Source organism: Protomyctophum parallelum (assembly GCF_964188405.1).
Source record: "Protomyctophum parallelum genome assembly, chromosome: 7".
NCBI lineage: Eukaryota > Metazoa > Chordata > Actinopteri > Myctophiformes > Myctophidae > Protomyctophum > Protomyctophum parallelum.
Window position 1 is genome coordinate 14,642,237 of NC_139705.1, and position 14,132 is coordinate 14,656,368.

The following is a 14,132-nucleotide window of genomic DNA, read 5'->3' on the forward strand; positions in this document are numbered from 1 at the left end:
GTTGAGAGCTTGTAGCGTTCGACAACTCGGCAACTCACTTGCTTTAGCGAGCTCGGTGGTGTCTCATGTGGCTCAAGTTCGCTTGCGACGGTGGGCCTCCGTCGCGGTCTAGTCCATAGAGGTATAGGGTCTAGTCCGCAGTTGGTGAGAGGCAGAAGCGGGGCGTGGTTATAAGCACAACGACGTGCACACCTCGACCCCGCTGTTCCTCCCGGAAATTTCACCAGTGAGGGGCAACATCCCCTTCTGCGCCTCTATTCCAAGAAGACGGCACTGCCCGGCTTTGCTCCGTGGTGGGAAATATTGCTCGGTGTTGGCATGGCCTTGGGGCGGTAATAATGTACTATTCTGTGCCTATCGGGTCGCAACTCGAACAACGTGCACACCACATAAACACAGCACAGACTCGGTAGCTAATATAGCTATGGTGGACGTGAGTGACGTGCACGGCCCATAAACACAGCACAGACTAGGTAGCTAATAGCTATGTTGGACGTGCGCGCCACATAAACAGCTCAGCCCTGCTTGTGTTGGCTCAGCCAGGAGTCAAACACCATTACGCCCATTTCCCCACAGCTCAAGAAGTCTCCTCCATTTGCCCCATTTCATTTCTCTCTCTCTCTCTCTCTGCCACCTTTCGCTCTGAGGGCTTTAATTGTATTAAAGTCTGATGTGTGCCCGGAGCAAAAAAAGGAATAGTCGATCCCACATCCTCTCTCCTCTTCTCTGACCGGAAAAGGCGTTTTTTTCGCTGCTGACCTGCGTTCAAGAACAGTGACCAAGAGCAATATTGAAGCTGGAAAAAAAGGCGGCAAAAACGTTGACATTGTACACAATGGCATCTCTATTAGAGAGCTGTCTCACCTTCGCCTGTACCTGCCTGTCTGTCTCCACCCAATCTGCGAAACCCATCGGCAAAAAAAAGAAATAACAGCACCCTCTGCTGTTTGTTTCCTTTGAATTTGCCTCTGGGGGCAGGCCCCATAGAGCAGGGTTCCCCAATAAATTTTCCTCAAGGGCCATATTTTGACTAGCGTACCAGGCTGGGGGCCGAGTCTGCACGCGCGAGGTCGAGGTCTTGCCCTGAAAATTCATTTTCAAGACCCCATTTGAAAAGGATGCCCAGTTTGACATGCATAGGCTACTGACCCCCATTTAATGCCATTTATATCTGGGACCCTTAAAAAAAAAAAAAAAAAAAAAAAAAAAAAATGTTTTTAATTCTTTCATGGGCCACAAGGGGGCGCTCTGTGGGCCGCAAATGGCCCGCGGGCCGCCTATTGGGGAACCCTGCCATAGAGTAATAAAAGGATAGAGACCGAACCAGAGCATTAGCTTCACCCCCCGCTAGTCATTTCAATAGAAGTTGCTCAGTGGTGTTTTGAAGTACAATTATAACTCAATGGCTCGAGCGAGCGGAAGTTTAGCCTAGCCTAGCCCGGACCTCAAATTTGAGGTCCGGGAACGGAGGTTCATGACACGTGATGTCATGAACGTCCGTCCACCTCCATGAAAGTGCTGCAATTCCACATTTCACCAGTAGGTAGTGGCAGTAGGTAGTGGATAGCCTTACTGGGGGCTTGGCAGGCCCCAGTAGAATGTGTATAACAGGAAGGTGGCCCGTTTGGCCCGGACTCAGCCCTCCACTTCCTGTGGTGTGCCTGTGTTTTCATTCCCACTATCAACGGTGTAATATATACACATTCTGAATGGCCTTGCTGACAGAACCGTCTGTCTGTCTCTCCACCTGTCTGTCATCTCTATTAGAGAGCTGTCTCTCCTCAGCCTGCTGTGTGACGGGTCTGCCTGCTGTCCTGACTCACTGTATCTGCTCATGCAGCTGGACATGAGGGGGGGGGGGGGGGGGGGGGAGGGAGGGAGGGAGGGACTAGGGAGAGAGATAGGGGGAGAGGAAGGGAGATAAATGGGGGAGAGAGAGGAAGACAGATTTCAGATTTCTTTTTACAGCACTTAATTGATTATTTTTTACTGGTCCAGTAAAGAGGGGTTAGGCTCTGTCATCCTCTGTCTCCATCCTGTCTCTGTCGTTGTTCCCCCCCCAAAAAAAACAACAACAAACAAACAATACAAACAAGACAGACATCATTATTGACAATAATGCTGCATGCATAACTTCCCATTGCAATTAGAACTGCAGACTCACTCCCAATCTAATATAACGCTGTAATCTCATCGCTTCAGACCTTCCACCTTAGGACTATTCTATGGCTTTGATGTATTACTTTTTGTCTAAATTGTAAACGTCAATTCCCAACGCGTTTCCCCTATGTAGGCCCTGTCGCTGGTGAACAACAAGATCTCCAAGATCCACCCCAGAGCCTTCAGCACCATGAAGCACGTCCAGAAGTTCTACTTCTCCAGGAACCACCTGACCAGCATCCCCAAGAACCTGCCGCCCTCGCTGGTGGAGCTGAGGATCCACGATAACAACATCAAGAAGGTGGCTGAAGGAAGCTTCTCTGGACTGGGCAGCATGAACTGCATAGGTCAGTATAGAAGGTTCTGAGTCAAACCTTCTCCGGACTGGGCAGCATGAACTGCATAGGTCAGTATAGTAGGTTCTGAGTCAAACCTTCTCCGGACTAGGCAGCATGAACTGCATAAGTCAGTATAGTAGGTTCTGAGTCAAACCTTCTCCGGACTGGGCAGCATGAACTGCATAGGTCAGTATAGAAGGTTCTGAGTCAAACCTTCTCCGGACTGGGCAGCATGAACTGCATAGGTCAGTATAGTAGGTTTGCAAACTCACAGCTCATCCCTGTATGTAGCAGCCCCTGAATTACAATTATAGTGTTACTTTAGTGTTAATTATAGAGTTACTTTAGAGTGTCGCAGTCCCGCCCCCTTTCAGAACGGCGAGGGCACCAGGAAACTATTCCCAATTTTTCCCATAGACGTTTCAAAACGTTTTTATTCAAAGACCTTTAAAGCCTCGGACAAAGCCAATGGTATAGTTTCTGCAATTCCATCGTTCTTTGAAGCTCATTTCAGGCCAAAGGGCCAGACTACTGGAAGACAGTATTGTACTGTGGGCTACAATTTGAAATATAAGATAACATCAGATAAAACTATCTTCATCCCCAAGAGGAAATGCAGTTACTGGAGCCAGGAAAATAGTTATTTAATATTTACTATATTTATTTATTTTTTGCAACAGACGCGTGACATCCTCATCATACCCGGAAGTTATGCTGGTACACCTACTGAGTGGGGGGGGGGGGGGGGGGGGGAGAACGTTCTGGCCTTGACAGCCCATACATACAGAAAACATACAGAAAAGTCCTATCTGATTGTTCTGAACAACGTTAAACTCACCAACATTGCAGCTGTATGGAAAGCTTGAATTATACTCTTTCTATCTGCAAAGTTTTTGTTTCATAAAAATCCACATGAGCTACTCTGTCAAAAACATTCGTGAAGGTGATTATTTTTTCAAAGTGTCAGAGTTTGGAAGCGCTCGTTTTGAATATTGCAACATCCTGCTGCCTCCTGTGTTTTGTGACATTTAGAAACGGGTGATACGCAGGTCCGTTGAGTGATTTCCAACGAGCGCCTCCAAACTCCAGTCCTCCATCAGTTGATACCGGGTACTCAATAAATCCAAAGCTTATTGATACCGGGTACTCAATAAGCCCAACGCTTATTGATACCGGGTACTATACTGTGATATTTGGCACCGCCCGGTATGTTGATTTGATTTTGATGCCTATGATACCAGCACACCGGAGACAATATGTCACATTATATTTGAGCTTCCTTTTGCGTACTATTGTTATTATAATCACTTAAATATGCATGAAGATGACCTGCAGTCTATATTCTGTTCTCTCTGACCCTCTGATGATGATACAGTAGGAACGGAAGCTTATTGATGAGCTGCAGTTTAGTTGAACACATCTACTGTAATGTGAGTTATGAAACTGCAGACTTCAACTTACCTGCACTTTTAAATAGACACACAGTATAGAGCTTTAAGCAACTAGTCGACCATTCAACTTGTCGACTAGTAAATCCACTAGTCGACCTTGTTGGTAATAGTTGATTATAGTTTATAAGAAAGCTAGAAAAAGTGCCCCTCTGGGCACAGGTCTCCACCAGGGCAGGTCAGGTTGTGGCCTCCTGGTGGCGCTATAATAAGCCAATGTGAAAAGGGTGCCATTTCTTCTTACGCCTTGGATGGCAATTGGATGATCTGAGGCATTTTGTTCCAAAAATGTGTTTTGCAAAAATCCACCTTTTGGTGGCGCTATAACAGGCCATTCTAGAAAATTTGTAAGGCAATATCTTCGATGAATCGTCCACCTCGTAACCTGGCTCTGAAGCACCTGTGTGAGGCCTTCACAGAGGAAAGACATCAGAGAACGTCAGCAGGCTCTGAGGATCTCTGCAGTCTGCATGCTGAGAAACTCAAACTGTTCTGTCTGGAATGTCAACAGCCAGTGTGTCTTGTGTGTCGAGATTCTAAAAAACACACCGGCCACAGAATCAGGTCCGTCGATGAAGCTGCTCTGGATCACAAGAATCACTGAAATCACTGAAGCCTTTACAGGACAAACTGGAGGTCTTTAATATAACTAAAACAAACTATGATCAAACAGCAGAACACATTACATTCCAGACTCGGCACACAGAGACGCAGATGAAGGAACAGTTTAAGAAGCTTCATCAGTTTCTACATCATGAAGAAGAGGCCAGGATCACCGAACTGATGGAGGAAGAGCAGCAGAAGAGTCAGATGATGAAGGAGAAGATGGAGGGTCTGAACAGAGACATATCAACCATTTCACACACGATCAGAGCCATAGAGGAGGTGCTGAGAGCTGAACACATCACATTCCTGCAGAACTACAAGACCACGATGGAGAGAGTCCAGCTCACACTGCAGGACCCACAGCCGGTCTCAGGAGCACTGATAGACGTGGCCAAACACCTGGGCAACCTGGCCTTCAGAGTCTGGGACAAGATGAAGGACATTGTCTCCTACACTCCTGTCATTCTTGACCCCAACACTGCCCATCCAATATACACCCTGTCTGATGATCTGACCAGCGTGACATGGGGAGAGACAGAGAAGCTCCCTGACAATCCAGAGAGATTTGACCAGATGGCCTATGTCCTTGGTTCTGAGGGCTTTAACTCAGGGAGTCACAGCTGGGATGTTGAGGTTGGAGACAATACACACTGGGATGTAGGTGTGTTTGCAGAGTCCTACCAGAGGAAGGTAGACACAGAGGGTCCATACTGGACAATATACTATGAAGGTAAATACAGAGCAACCTCCTCAGGGTCAGACACTGATCCGTCATTGAAGCAGAAGCCTCAGAGGATCAGAGTCCAACTGGACTGGAATGAAGGAAAGCTGTCATTCTGTGATCCTGATACTAACACACACCTTCACACACGGGTTCACTGACACACTCTTTCCAGTCATTTTCACTGGTCCTGGTGGTACTCTGAAGATCTTACCTAGATCAGTCTCGCCCCCCTTCTGGGAACTCGGATTAAGTCTATCAGTCTAACTCTGGACAATAGATGATGATGATGATGACGATGAAGACTGTAGTGGTTGGTCATTATTGTGTGGTGGCCTGCCACACATTTTATTTGTATGTCTTGTTCTGATTAATTAAAAATGGAGGACCCTTATGTAAACAAGTCTTTTTCTGGTTTTATACTCTCAGATGTTGTATTGACCTGTACTTATAGTACTATAGGTTAAATGCCTAAAATGTTATTGTTAAGGAAATTAATCCCAAGAACATGTTTGTACAAGTATATTCTAGACAGTTTTACTTTGTTTTTCCTGCTGTTTGTGTTCAGGATTGCTTAATTAAAGATGGACTCTCTTCTTACCCAGACTCCTCTCTCTCCTCATTCTGTCATCTGCACTGGTGGAAAAAGTACTACATTTTTTACTTAAGTAAAAACAATACTGCAATGTAGAACTACTCTGTTAAAAATACAAAGTCTGGAATTCAAAATTGACAAGGGTAAAAGTATACAAAAGTATTGGCATCAAAATGTACTTAATTACCAAAAGTATTAAGTACTTGCACTATGCAGAATTTCCCATTTGAGGCATTCAAATGTAAAAACATATTTTGAAAACAGCTACGCAAGCTCACAATGCGTCGCAATTGTGAGCAATTGTCGGTGGTGAGGTGACCACCGAACTACAACATGACGTCACAAGCTGCAGTGAAGAGCAAACCACTGCTCCAGCTCTTCTCTCTGTTTTTACTCACCACCGCTCAACGTTATTTCAGCTCCGGTCAGCTCTGGTCACCTCACCACCGGCGCGGTGGTCACCTCACCATGTGGCACACTTGAACTTCTATGCGCGGCCAAAGGAAGCTGTCTTTTGCGTAATTTCCAGGTTTTTAGACAGCTGGTGGATGGAAATGAAGCTCCACCCATGTGGCAGAATGCCGCTGGGGCAAGCTTTTCCGGGAATCTGGCCGACACGGCAATCTGCAGCGTGGGTGAGCTTCTTTTCCATCCATCAGCTGTCTAAAAAACAGGAAATTACGCAAAAGACAGCTTCTTCTGTCCGCGCATGGAATCTAAAGTGTGCATGCTATTCAGTCTAGATAAGGAGGGAGTGTCCCCGTGGAAGAGTGATGCATGTGCAATGTGCATACTCTATTCTCCAAAACAGACAAAAATAGAAAAAAATAATAATAAATAAAAAGCAGGAAAAGTCTCAAATGTAAATTAATCGCTTATTGTGTCTTCCAGAGATGGGAGGGAATCCCATCACAAACAGTGGTTTTGAGCCTGGGGCCTTCAAGGGACTGAAACTCAACTACCTACGCATATCTGAGGCCAAACTGACGGGTGTACCCAAAGGTAACTCTAAACACACAGCACTGCACCACCCTGTGTTACTTTTGACTGCATTTTTCTGTCTTTTGAATACAATTTCATTTCGTTTTTTCTTATTTTAGTCATCTGAAAAGGTCTAGTTTCAGTCGACTAAATATAAGATTTTAGTCAACTAAGGTCGCCTTCACACCAGAAAGCTGTGCCTGAGCCTCCATGCCCAAAAGAACAGTAGAGAGAGAGGGGGGGGGGAGAGAGAGAGAGATGTCCCGTCATCGACGGCACGACACATGCACGTTATGAGTATAATTTTTTATTTCACTGTGTAGGCTAGTTTATGAATTGAACACATTGATAAAGGTCCCTGCTGCGTTCACCCTTTGTCAAGTCCCGCCCGTGGTTGTGCCCCTCTTCGCACCCATTGGTTGCCGTTTCGTGGTTGGACAAAAATCCTTTCTCTACCACTGAAATAACATATTTTTCAGTTGCTTCGTATTGATATTCTGTGCATTCAATTCTTATTTTAAAATTGGTGTCAGTGAAAAGGAACATCACAGGTCCAGCATGGTGACTGGGCATATCATGTTTGTTTTTCGTTTTTTCCAAAAAATATGTTTTAGCCAATTCAACATAAACAAGGTGGAACCAGGGTGGAACAAGGCAGAAAGAGCCTGCTGGTTAGTCAGTCAGGGACCAATCAGAAGCCTGACAAATGAATTGCTGCAGATGACAGCGCAGTGTGAAGGCAAACCGTGGACAATTAAATATGCAAGAATCCCTACTTCTCCACCCATTCGCATCGAGTCTAAGTATTAGGTGTGAATGCGACCTAAATGTACAGTTGATTTTGTCGACAATAATGTATTTTGGCGGTGTCTTGATGGCGTCATAATGACTACAAGATCTTGACTCTGAAGATCTTAGTTGCTGAAAATAGCCGATCTTCAAGCTTGTAGAGATGCTATTTTCAGAGTGCAACACCCGAGAGTAACCAAACATAAAATGACTTGTCTTTTAGTTCTCCCCTTTATGATCCCTCCCTAACATTTTAGTCTACTTATTTGTTGACCAAATTGTCAAGTATATTTAGTCATAGTTTTAGTCATCATAGATTATGATGTTAGTTAGTTCAGTTTAAAAAGGTAGTCGACGAATATTCCTCGTCCTAGTTGACGACATGAACTGCATCTGCCAGCCAGCTGGCCTACAAGCACATGTGGAGCAGAGCCTTCACATGTGGAGTGGAGCCTTCACATGTGGAGCGGAGCCTTCACATGTGGAGCAGAGCCTTCACATGTGGAGCGGAGCCTTCACATGTGGAGCGGAGCCTACGCGCCGCTATCATGTGGAGCGGAGCCTTCGCGCCGCTATCATGTGGAGCGGAGCCTTCACGTTATCATTTGGCATCTTAATTAGAGAGCAAGTTGTTAATTACAGAGTGAGCTTCGATATGATCTCGGAGCTGTCCATTAGATGCCATTTATTTACAGCTGATTAAACAGGGGAAGAAATAAACATCTGTGTAATAAGTAGGTGAGAGAGACAATGGATTTGGGTCAGGATTGTAACCTTGAGTCGTGCAAGGAGCCTTACAGTCTAGTTTTGGTCTCTCTCTCTCTCTCTCTCTCTCTCTCTCTCCCAGACCTCCCAGACAGTCTCCATGAACTCCATTTGGACCACAACCAGATTCAGGCGGTGGAACTGGAAGATTTGAGTCGTTACAAACACCTGTACAGGTAATTCCATGCCTCAGACTTAACGCACGACTGCCTTCAAACCGCTCCTCCCTTCCATCCTGGCGCTTTTAATTGCATTCCTGGAGAGAAATACTGGGTAATGACAAATGTATATATATTTTTTTTCTTTTTTCAGCCTACAGTGACACCTAAGGTGAAGGCTAAGAACTACAACTCAATGCCACCAAATAACAGCAGCACTGAATGACACATTTTTGGGACCAAGACCATCGATTATTGAAGTTTTTAGCGATAGTTTGTCAAAAAGTGCAAAATGTTGGAATCCATTTGAAAAACTTGCTTTGGTTAAACTTTCTATTTCAGAAAATTTTGCTTTCACGCAAAAATAATTATAAAAGGTTTCACTTATGCCCTATTCAAAAATGTACAAAAATATCCAATCTACATCGCGTTGTGAGCTTGTAGATCAGATATTTTTGAACATTTTCTGAAAACTCCTATAATGACATGCTTCAAATTGGAATGCCAGGTTGTAAGTGTTAAAAAGAAAACAGGGATACATCGGATACATCAGCATAATTGCTGATACTGATCAAACTCAAGAGTACCAGGTCATGAATTAGGTCCTTGGTCAAATGCCGTGGCTGGTAAATAGTAAAGCAGTGCGGAGTTAAAGAAAATGAGGCCATATTTTATCATACTCTGTGTGTGTGTGTGTGTGTGTGTGTGTGTGCGTGTGTGCGTGTGTGCGTGCGTGCGTGCGTGCGTGCGTGCGTGCGTGCGTGCGTGCGTCTGGCTGCAATGCAGGCTGGGTCTGGGCTACAACCACATCCGACACATAGAGAACGGCAGCCTGGAATACCTGCCCCGACTGAGAGAGCTGCATCTGGAGAACAACCAGCTCACACGCATCCCCAAAGGCCTGCCAGGCATGAAATACTTACAGGTAAGAACCAGCTCACGCGCGTCCCCAAGGGCCTGCCAGTGAGCTCTCAGTGAGCTTTCAAAGTGCTTTAACCCTCTAACACCCGCATTAATTTCTACTTGCAAAAAATAGATTTCAACCTTACTACTACTTTGTAGTAAGGTTTGATGGAAATAATTATAATTATAAATAATTATATAATAATATAATAAATTAATAATTTACATTTGGGGGATATCTTTCACAATAATGAATAAAACATGTTCTAGACATTCTAATGATCACAAAAAAACATATATTACAATTATTCTACCTACTTTTATTAGGGTAAAGGTCAAAAGTCTTAGGTTAAAAAAATGTTCAAAATCGCACAGAGTCCAGACATTTTTAATTTGTGTGAATTTCAGCCTCTGTGGGGGGTATTTATATGCAAATATCATGACCAATGGCATTGAAATGGCATTGCAATGAACATCACTGATGACGTTTAGGTGAAAAAAGAACAGAAAAAAATAATAATAATTTAGTAATTAAATTAAATAAAATTGTTGCTAAAAAGCAATGCTGGGTCTTAGAGGGTTAATGCGTTTACTTTTTTAATTTATTTAATGTTTTTTTTAAGTATGCGTTTATAGTGTTTGCAGACTATACTGTATTGGCTGAGAAGTTTTTGGTTAAAATTTTTTTTTTTCATTGAGGTCACCTTTAGGAATAGGGTTAGGTTTAAGAATAGGGTTAGGTTTAGGCATAGTTTTACTGAGGTTACTTTTAGGAATACCCGGTAGAGACTGTTCCGAGCTGCCGGATTTACGGCCGAGACAGTGACAGTGACTGTTTTGGAAGGATGGTTTCGGTATTTGTTACACCCCATCCCCCCCCCCCCACCCCATTCACCCACATTCTGCTATTACCCTTTCCGTTCCCCTAGGTGGTGTACCTCCATTCCAACAGCATCAGCCAGGTGGGCGTAGATGACTTCTGTCCCCGGGGCTTCGGGGTGAAGAGGACGTTCTACCACGGCATCAGCCTGTACTCCAACCCCGTCAAGTACTGGGAGGTGCAGCCTGCTGCCTTCCGCTGCGTCACCGACCGGCTGGCCATCCATTTCGGAAACTACAAGAAGTAGAGGCAGAGACAGAGAGAGCAGGGGTCATCAACATGTCCGTACACAGACAAAATGTGTCCGTGGCACAGACTTGGTCTTGTCTGTGGAACATTTTTAGATTTTCTTCTTTTACACACCATTATAATGTTCTTATTTTGAGCATAAGACCGAATTATTGAATGCCAAGTCTCCAGAATATGTATGACGCTGTGGCATACTCTTCGTCCAACTACTACTAGTGGTTCTCAAATGTTTTATTTGCGAGGAACCGCTTAACTCTGAGAGTGTTCAAATGGAACCAAATGGACTCTTACGGATCCATTTGTTTCCATTTGAACACTCAGTTACAACCTGCTATGGTCATTCAGGGCTAGCTCTTTATGCGTTTCTTCCAGGGACGGCTAGGGGGGCTTTAGCCCCTCTGGTGGAGGCTTAGCCCCCCCCCCCTCACCACAAACCAAATTTACTGACTTCTATTCAAAATGAATTAGCCCCAACTAAATTGCCATCCCACCCTCCATAGTCCCCCCAGTCACAATTTTCTGGAGCTGTCGCTGGTTTCTGCTAATATTATTCTCCCCTCATTTTTGTATGTCGGTGGTAAAAATTTAATTTTGACCAAAATGTCCACCACAAGCCGGCGTTGTGATGACCCCTGAGGGAGAGCGGAGGAGAGCAGAATGTGATGAGAAGGATGGAGCTAATTGAGATGAGGAGGAGGTAGAGGTTTAAAGTAAAACGTTTTTTTTAAAGTTATTATAAATGAATAGACCTAATTTTTGTTTTGTTTTTGTTTTCAGTTTTGTTTTTGGAGAGAGAGGGAGAGAGATGGAGAACGAATTAGCCACTTAAACCCTATACCGGTATACAGTACTTAGTTTACCGGAGTTCCCCAGAGCGCTATACTAGGCCAGCTCCTTTTGTCACTCTACAGCAAATCTCTTTGGGAAAAATAGCCGATCTACAAGCTCGTTTTGAGCTTGTAGATCGCCTACTTTTGCTGAATGTTTGCCCCAGAATAGGGACTATAGGGCTCTAAGTGGTTAATGGTAACGACTTAATACAAAAAGAAGTGAAAACTATTTTTACAGAGAACTTGAAGAGACTGGAAAGCCATGTGCCTACTTTTCACACTTAAAATATAAAATGTCAACACAATGCTAAAGCAGAATTTATTTGATGTGTTTTTTTGCCACACTAGGCATAGATTGTTTGTGGAGCCTTTTTGAAAGGAATGTATTGTTAGGGATGTTCGATATTGTCCAACTCCTAATTTCCGATACCGATTATCAACCGATGCCGTATACCGATACAGTATATGCAGGCTTTTTCACCAAAAGTCAACTAATTGACTTTTATCTAGTTTTTTTTAAGATATTTGTTGGGCTTTTTCCCTTTATTGATAGTGGAAAGTGGAGAGGTGAGAGAGACGGGGAGTGACATACAGCAAAGTTTATCAGGAACGGGACTCGAACCCACAATACACTGTCGTGCCGCATTAAGGGCCTATAGGTGCCTGGACCGCTAGGCCCGGCCCGGGCCAATGTTGGCATATTTGACAGTGCAGAAACATAATTGATGCCTAGCCTATGGCATTAACGAGTGTCAACAAGCGCCAGCTGCACAGACGCACACACCTGCCCTCTGCAGTGCTCTAATTCGAAAGTGACTAGAGTCTGTCTCATTTCTATCCAAAAGCCCATGAATATGATTACTGAGATTATGGTAAACTCACATTTCATATCACACCACACCATACAGTAACAACTCCTGTAACTTAATAAAAACAAAACAAAAAAGAAAATGTAAAGAAAAATCCAAAAACCTATACCAATATTCCCCCCCACCCCCCCCCCCCCCCTTCCAGCCAAAAAGTATGGAACAGTAAGTATTGAAAACCTGTGAAGCATCGTTTCATTTCATTCCTTTTTTTATTTTTGACATGATAGCTCTTATTGTGATAATAGTAATTTTTGTTTTTATTATGATCTGGTGGAGATTGCAGGTTAACGGTAGATCAAATCAATTCATGTTTGTGTGTAGTCACATTAACGGTGCTCTTTCTATTGGATTTTTGTGTCTTCTGATTCTGGAGTCACGTTCTGAACTTTTACTTTTGTTTCTTGCTGGTCTGAAGCCATTTGGAGGTAGGGATGGGACGATAATCGTTATTATTGTTTATCGTGATCAAAACAAAAAACAACGCTCACAATAATCATATCACAGAGATTTAATTTATCGTGAAATTGTCCTCCGGCTCGCACTGGGATCAATTCACATTTTATTTGCCGAGCTGCATATGAATCCGGTTAACTTAAAACCACTTAAAACCCTAAAACGGACCTTGATACAGTCTTTTGTCTCTGCTCTCTACCCAATGACTTAACCGAAACGTGTTCATTTTTGGAAAACGTTCCTTTAAAGTGGTTACGAAAAGTGGCATTTTAAGAGTCTTAAGCATATTTTCATTATCGCGATAACATTGTAAATCACAGTTGTTTTGGTCACGATAATCGTGACATGAAATGTTCATATCGCCCCATCCCTATTTGGAGGTTACATTGTGTTATCAAAGTGTACTGTATGTCCATCATGGATCATTATTTTCACACCGTGTACATGTCATAGCACAAAATAAAGTTAAAGCCACAATTACAGTGCATCAGTCCAACACGTTTTGTACAGGGGTCATCAATAATAATGTCCGTACATAGACAAATGTGTCCATGGCAAAGACTTGCTCTTGTCTGTGGCAATTTTTGTAATTTTCATTTTTACACACCATTATAATATTCTTATTTTGATATAAGACCCAATTACTGAATGTCATTATCCAGGTTTTCTTCAGGATATGTATGACACTTATTTACTACGACACTGATTGATTGATTAACAGTATTCAGATTTCAGATCAATCAATGTCGTAGTAAATAAGTGTTATACATATTCTATGCCTTCACTATGGCATATTGGGTGTCCAATTAGTGGTTCTCAAATGTTTATTCGCAAGGACCCCCTTAACTCTGGGAGTGTACTAGAAACCAAATGGGTCCCATTTGAACGCTCTGAGTTACAGACTTGCTATGTTCTAGCTCTTTATGTTTTTCTGGTAATATTATTGTCTCCACCAGGCCGAAGGCATGTGGGGAGAGTATGTTTTGCACTCCGTCCGTCCGTGTGTCCGTCCGTCCGTGTGTCCGTCCGTCCGTCCGTGTGTCCGTGAGCAGCTAATCTCGGCCACCGTTAACCCGGTCGATGCCACATTTTGCACACACACTCCCTGGATGCCAACGATGAACCTCTGCCCCAAACTTTCCAGAACGGCCTGTTATAGCGCCACCAGGAGGCCACTTTGTGCAAAACAAGTTTTTGCACAGTACACCTACAGATTTTGTCCAAACATCACGCAAATTGGTACACAGTCTCTCTAGAGCCATTCAACGAAACGGGTCTTTCAGATTTCTCACACTCCATCCTGATTGGTTAAGATTGGCTTCCAAAGTTCACAGGAGTGCTCAGTTTCAAACAAAATGCTGCAAATCATGAACACATCGCGTGATTT

The 14,132-nt window shown here is 43.6% G+C and overlaps 1 protein-coding gene and 1 pseudogene across 2 annotated transcripts in view; both read left to right on the forward strand.

Moving 5' to 3' along the window:
- The window catches only part of bgnb (biglycan b), a 39,566-nt gene extending 28,424 nt beyond the window's left edge, over positions 1 to 11,142 (forward strand). Inside the window, exons 4-8 of the mRNA XM_083768369.1 lie at positions 2,294 to 2,507; positions 6,760 to 6,870; positions 8,486 to 8,579; positions 9,348 to 9,486; positions 10,394 to 11,142. Of these exons, the coding sequence (XP_083624495.1) occupies positions 2,294 to 2,507; positions 6,760 to 6,870; positions 8,486 to 8,579; positions 9,348 to 9,486; positions 10,394 to 10,591 (756 nt within the window). The 3' untranslated portion in view covers positions 10,592 to 11,142. The remainder of the gene's footprint in view (positions 1 to 2,293; positions 2,508 to 6,759; positions 6,871 to 8,485; positions 8,580 to 9,347; positions 9,487 to 10,393) is intronic.
- On the forward strand, positions 4,311 to 5,434 carry LOC310861258 (E3 ubiquitin-protein ligase TRIM35-like; annotated as a pseudogene). The gene has a single exon. The product of its transcript is annotated as an E3 ubiquitin-protein ligase TRIM35-like (transcript).
- Positions 11,143 to 14,132: the final 2,990 nt, after the last annotated feature.